This window comes from Terrapene carolina, unplaced genomic scaffold (genome assembly GCF_002925995.2).
Source record: "Terrapene carolina triunguis isolate 2854851 unplaced genomic scaffold, T_m_triunguis-2.0 Scaffold891, whole genome shotgun sequence".
In the NCBI taxonomy this organism is placed as follows: domain Eukaryota; kingdom Metazoa; phylum Chordata; order Testudines; family Emydidae; genus Terrapene; species Terrapene triunguis.
In genome coordinates this window covers 1-6,578 of record NW_020665242.1, presented here as the reverse complement: position 1 = coordinate 6,578, position 6,578 = coordinate 1, and the positions used below count along the sequence as shown (strand labels likewise).

The window sequence follows — 6,578 nt, the reverse complement described above, 5'->3', positions numbered from 1 at the left end:
ATAACAACATGGTGGTGTAGTTTATTTACACGTTGCATCATTCCAGGACTTCACTGAAAGCAGCTCTTAATTGTACTCAAGGAATATGTATTAATTTTAAAAATAGGAATTATTTTCTATTCTAATTAACTATTTGAACAACTTGTCAATGGTTGTGAATTCTCCATCCCTGGATATTTTTCTAAAAGACCTGTTCTAGCTCAAACAGGAATTTATTCAGGCAACTTCTATGTCTGGTGTTTTACAGGTCCAACTAGATGCCCGTGTTCTACAGTAGGTCATACTAGATGATCTGATGGTCCTTTCTATGACTCCATGAATCACAATGGTCCTTTCGGGCTTTATAATCTACTAATCGCTTCTATTCTGTTCTATATAGTTTCTTATATGGCCCTAATCCCTGTAGTATCTGAACAGCTTCATTAATATATTAAGCTTCATAACTAACATCCATCACATGTGGTTCTATCTCTGCCTCTCATCCTCTCCCCAGAATTGCTATACCAGATAAGACCAGTAATCCGTGTACTCCAGTAACCTGTATCTGACCGTGGCTACTACCAGCTGCTTTAGAGGAATGTGGAAGGAACAACCTATTCCAGAATTATGAAATAAGCTGCTCATAGAAAAATATTCTTTTTCTATTCCGTCAGTGAGTGGCTATCTTACCTCCTAAGTTTTCACAGTTTATAACCTTTGTACAAAAAGAAAAGAAAACTACTTAAAGCTTCAGTAATTTTTTTCAATGATCTTACAAGCAGTAATATTAAAATAGAACCACTTCAGAAGTAAGAAGGCCATCTGCAGCTCTGAATTCAGAGGGAAACACTTGGGATTTTCACAAAAGAACTGACAGCAGAGAGATATGGATTTCCCTAAAATTTCTTCTGACTATTATCATCTCCCCCTCTGTCTCCAGTTTGCAGAACTAACATCATTCTACATATCACATTTTTAATTTCCCTCCAACAGTCACTTCTCTGCTCCATAATTTTTTCATGGCATTTTTCACCTCCTCATTTCTCAGGGTGTAGATCAAGGGATTCAGCATAGGGGTGATAATGGTGTAGAACACAGCGACCATCTTATCCTCAGAGAAGGTGGTGGAAGGTCTCATATAGATGAAGATACATGGCCCAAAAAATAAAATAACTACAGTGATGTGGGATGCGCAGGGCAAGAGAGCTTTGAGACGCCCTTCGGAAGAGCGAGTTTTCAAGGAGACTAAGATGACAACATAGGATACAACCAGCACTATAAAACAACTAAGAGAAATCATCCCACTATTGGCAACAACTATAATGCCAACTGTGTAAGTGTCAGTGCAGGCCAATTTTAGCAAAGGGTGCACATCACAGAAATAATGGTCAATCTCATTGGGCCCACAGAAGGGTAACTGGGTAGTCAGAAGAGTCTGAACCATGAAATGCACAAAGCCCCCTGCCCATGAAGCCACCACCATCCAGCTGCAGACATGCTTGTTCATAATGGTCATATAATGGAAGGGTTTGCAGATCACGATGTAACGGTCGTACGCCATCACCGTGAGGAGGAAGATCTTGGTGCACTCAAAGAAATGGACACCAAAGAGCTGTGCTATACAGCCAACAAAGGAGATGGTTTTCCTCTCAACAAGGAAGTCTGCAATGAGCTTTGGGGCTGTGACAGAAGAGTAGCAGATGTCTACAAAGGACAGGTACCTAAGAAAGAAATACATTGGGGAGTTCAGACGCTCACTGCGTTTTATAGTGATAATGATGAGCAGATTTCCCAGAATGATAACTACATAGAAGAGTAAAAACAGCACAAAACACACTTGCTGTAACTCTTGATCCTGGGAGAGTCCCAACAGAATGAATTTGGAGACATTGTTTGTATTCTCCATGTATTCAGAGTAGGAGAGGAGTTTAAAGTGCCAAATAAATCACCTGTAATGACACAGATTAAGGAATATCATGAATCAAAAAATCAATGTTTATTGCTGTCACAGTGAATATCAAGATGTATTAGCCAACGAAGTAGATTTTGGCCAAAAAGAAACCAATTCCAATATCTCAATCAAAGGAACACTAGAAGTTGATATTCAACTCAACATGAATCGATGAGATATATGAACATGTAGTGCAACTTATTGTCATTGTATTGTTATATACGCTCACTGAGCCTCTTTTTCAACTGTGTCTTTTTAAACAGGAAGAATAGCTTTCTCACAATGTCCCTTGGGCTTCTAATATCCACTTTATGCACATAGTTGTTGACTTGAACATCCAAATATGGGTCTGAGATGTCCCATTAAGGAAGTAATGTATGAAAACTGGTGCCTGAGTATTTTCATCAGAAATACCTGGAAATTTCTGTGCTATGGTCATGAATAGCATTATTGTAGTAATGTGTCAAGGGGAATAAGATCTGCTCTTTAGTATTTTTGCCTCTGATAACTCAAGCAGAACTTCAGTTTGCTATGATCAGAATTCAGAATTGACACTGATGAGCCAATTATTTAACATTGCTTCAGACATCAGTGTTGTTCATTTCTAAGGAGTCAAATGATAAACAATCAGCACATCTGTTTTCTCATCAATCATCATAAGCCAGCATTATCTTTTTGAAAGTAACAACAAAAAATTGATTTCTCTTGACATGGACATCAGGATTTATTTTCTGAGAGAAACATACAATGTTGACTGAGGACACTGCACCTCTGTCAATATTCACTTCAATGTACTATAAACCATAGTGTTTACTGAAGTATACAGTCAATATCTATTACAATACACATCTTGGTAACTCATCACTCACTGACTAATACCCACAATGTTCATGTTCCCATTCAGCTAGACTCTTGGAATTTGGCAAACTCACTCCTTGTATGACATTATATTGTATAATTTGACTGTCTCTCCCATATGGGAGGTAGTACCCATTACTACCAACTACTATACATTTGGATCTACACTTTTAGAAAATAATTGTATACTGCTTGAGAAATATACGACTATGTAAATCTATGACCACTGATTATTAAATTTTTGGCAAATCAAAAAGTTGAAAAAGAAAATTGCTTCAGATTGACAAACATTTCATTGGACCTCAAATAATGTTTTATTTCAATTTCGAGAATTTTTTTTAGCCTTTTTAAATTTAGTTTTTTTAATTGAAGGGCGTTTCAAAACAAAGTTGTTTCAAACCAAATAATGGAATCATTTCATTCTGAAAATGTCAAAATGAAACATTTTAACTTTTATGGTTTGTTTGTTTTTACAAAAATAATTTAGGAAAACCAACACAAATTCGTAAAACTTTTTGGTGTTGGCAAGTGTGCATTTTTTGTTGAAAATTTTTTTGACTGAAAAATGTCATCCAGGTTTTCTTAGAGTGTATGGACAGGCATCTACAGGCTGTGATAGACATTGCTTCTGAATTAGAAAAACTAACCTTTTAAAAAAAATCAACAATAAATACAAATTGAGAAAGGGGAATTAGTAGACAGGATTTTAGTCATGCTCCAATTTAATAATTTTCAGACTAATGGAATGGATTGGACTAGATGGAAACCCTAATAAAAAGATTCCTTTCCTTTATGTTATGTGTATAAAAGTAAAAAATGAAAAGAATTAATGTAAAATATTCAGCTATACTGGAAAACTTACACTGCTTGTAGGTGTGGATCTTAATAGTTTCTTGGAAGGTGTTATCTTCCCAGCTTTCACCAGCACCAATGAGGAAATCCTCCTTTTCTATTCTCTTCCATTCTATTGGACCTAATCTCATCAGTGACTTGCCCCGTCTAAAGATAAGCTAGGACTAATTTAGTGACCTGGGGTTGGTTGGTCCCTGTAAGCACAGAGCAATGCTCTCCCATCCACCTCTCTCACAGTTCGAAAGCCATAGAGGCCACTTCTGCCTTTAGGGGCAGAAACAAGTCTGAGGCCTGGTCTACACTACGAGTTTAGATCGACTTTAGCTGCGTTAAATCGAATTAAGCCTGGACACGTTCACACGACGAAGCCCTTTCTTTCGACTTAAAGGGCCCTTTAAACTGATTTCTTTACTCCACCTCCGACGAGGGGATTAGCGATAAAATCGGCCTTAGGGGGTCGGAATTGGGTTAGTGTGGACGGAATTCGACGTTATTGGCCTCCGGGAGCTATCCCACAGTGCTTCATTGTGACCGCTCTGGACAACACTCTCAACTCAGATGCACTGGCCAGGTAGACAGGAAAAGCCCCGCGAACGTTTGAATTTCATTTCCTGTTTGCTCAGCGTGGCGAGCACAGGTGACCACGTAGAGCTCATCAGCACAGGTAACCATGATGGAGTCCCAGGATCGAAAAAGAGCTCCAGCATGGACAGAACGGGAGGTACGGGATCTGCTCACCATATGGGGAGATGAATCAGTGCTGGCCGAACTCCGAAGCAGTAAACGAAATGGCAAAATATTAGAAAAGGTCTCCAAGGCCATGAAGGACAGAGGCCATAACAGGGACGCACAGCAGTGCCGCGTGAAAATTAAGGAGCTAAGGCAAGCCTACCACAAAGCCAGAGAAGCAAACGGAAGGTCCGGGGCAGAGCCGCAAACATGCCGCTTCTACGCGGAGCTGCATGCCATTCTAGGGGATGCAGCCACCACTACCCCAACCATGTGCTATGAGTCCCTCACTGGAGAAACACACAGGGAAGAGGGTTCGGGGAACGAGGAAGATGAGGATGGAGGTAATGTAGATAGCTCACAGCAGCAAGGAAGCGGAGAAACCGGTTTCCCCAACAGCCAGGATATGTTTGTCACCCTGGACCTGGAACCAGTAACCCCCGAACTCACCCAAGACCCTGAGGGCACACAGCGGACCTCTGGTGAGTGTACCTTTGTAAATATTACACATGGTTTAAAAGCAAGCATGTTTAATGATTAATGATTAATTTGCCCTGGCAATCGCGGCCAGTACAGCTACTGGAAAAGTCTGTTAACGTGTATGGGGATGGAGCGGAAATCCTCCAGGGACATCTCCAGAAAGCTCTCCTTCATGTACTCCCAAAGCCTTTGCAAAAGGTTTCTGGGGAGGGCTGCCTTATCCCGTCCGCCATGGTAGGACACTTTACCACGCCAGGCCAGTAGCACGTAGTCTGGAATCATTGCATAACAAAGCATTGTAGCGTATGGTCCTGGTGTTTGCTGCCATGCAGACAACATCCATTCCTTATCGCTCTTTGTTATCCTCAGGAGAGTGATATCATTCACGGTCACCTGGTTGAAATGGGGTGATTTTATTAAGGGGACATTCAGAGGTGCCCGTTCCTGCTCTGCTGAACAGAAATATTCCCCGCTGTTAGCCACGCGGTGGGGGGGAGGGGTGAAGTGATCATCCCAGATAATTGGGTGTGTGGGGGAGGGGAGTTAGTTGGGTTTGTGCTGCATATTAACCCTGAAACCGCAGCCCCTCCTTTTACATTGCAAACCCATTTTAAATGGCCAACCCAACGGGTGCTTGGTATGGGAAATGAGAGCACTACTGTTTGAAATCATTCCCACATGTTAAGAAGGTTAAAAAAGCCAAAAGACTGTGTCTTACCATGGCTGCCTGCAAGCTGAAATCTGTGGCCTGGCACTGCGTGAGTGATCTCTCACACCAAACCGGCAGGCCCTCAATATAGGAGGAAAAATGCGACCTTGTAACGAAAGCACATGTGCTGTGTAATGTGAACAGCAAAATTTAACGTGAAAGAGTGTACCCATTGTTCTCTAAAATGTGTCTTTTTTAACCACCTCTCCCTTCTCCTCCACCAGCTGCAAATGTTTCTCCTTCACAGAGGCTAGTGAAGATTAGAAAGAGAAAACGTAGGACGCATGATGACATGTTCACAGAGTTACAGTTGTCCTCCCACGCTGACAGAGCACAGCAGAATGCGTGGAGGCAGTCAATGACTGACTACAGAAAAGCACAATATGAACGAGAGGAGAGGTGGCGGGCTGAATCGCGGGCTGAAAATGATAGGTGGCGTCAGCTTGCAGACAGAAGGCAAGAGTCGATGCTCCGGCTGCTGGAGCATCAAACTGATATGCTCCAGCGTATGGTTGAGCTGCAGGAAAGGCAGCAGGAGCAGAGACCGCCGCTACAGCCCCTGTGTAACCAACAGCCCTCCTCCCCAAGTTCCATAGCCTCCTCACCCAGACGCCCAAGAACACGGTGGGGGGGCCTCCGGCCACCCAGTCACTCCACCCCAGATGATTGCCCTAGCATCAGAAGGCTGGCCTTCAATAAGAGTTAAAGTTTTAAACTGCAGTGTGTCCTTTTCCTTCCCTCCTCCCCCACCCATATCGGGCTACCTTTGCAATTATCCCCCTAGTTGTGTGATGAATTAATAAAGAATGCATGAATGTGAAGTAACAATGACTTTATTGCCTCTGCAAGTGGTGCTCGAAGGGGGAAGGGGAGGGTGGGGTGGTTGGCTTACAGGGAAGTAGAGTGAACCAGGTGGGGGAGGGCGGAGGGTTCATCAAGGAGAAACAAACAGAAGTTTCACACCGTAGCCTGGCCAGTCACAAAACTCGTTTTCAAAGCTTCTCTGATGCGCACCGCGCC

The 6,578-nt window shown here is 42.4% G+C and overlaps 1 protein-coding gene across 1 annotated transcript; it reads right to left on the bottom strand.

Annotated features, from left to right (window-relative positions):
* Positions 1–946: 946 nt before the first annotated feature.
* LOC113408155 (olfactory receptor 4S2-like) lies at positions 947–1,885 on the bottom strand. The gene has a single exon (XM_026660949.1). It carries the CDS (start codon positions 1,883–1,885, stop codon positions 947–949), a length of 939 nt encoding a protein of 312 aa, XP_026516734.1.
* Positions 1,886–6,578: the final 4,693 nt, after the last annotated feature.

Bases quoted from the DNA above. Each gene is read 5' to 3' on its own strand.
- LOC113408155 (XM_026660949.1), bottom strand. From the start codon at position 1,885: ATGGAGAATACAAACAATGTCTCCAAATTCATTCTGTTGGGACTCTCC.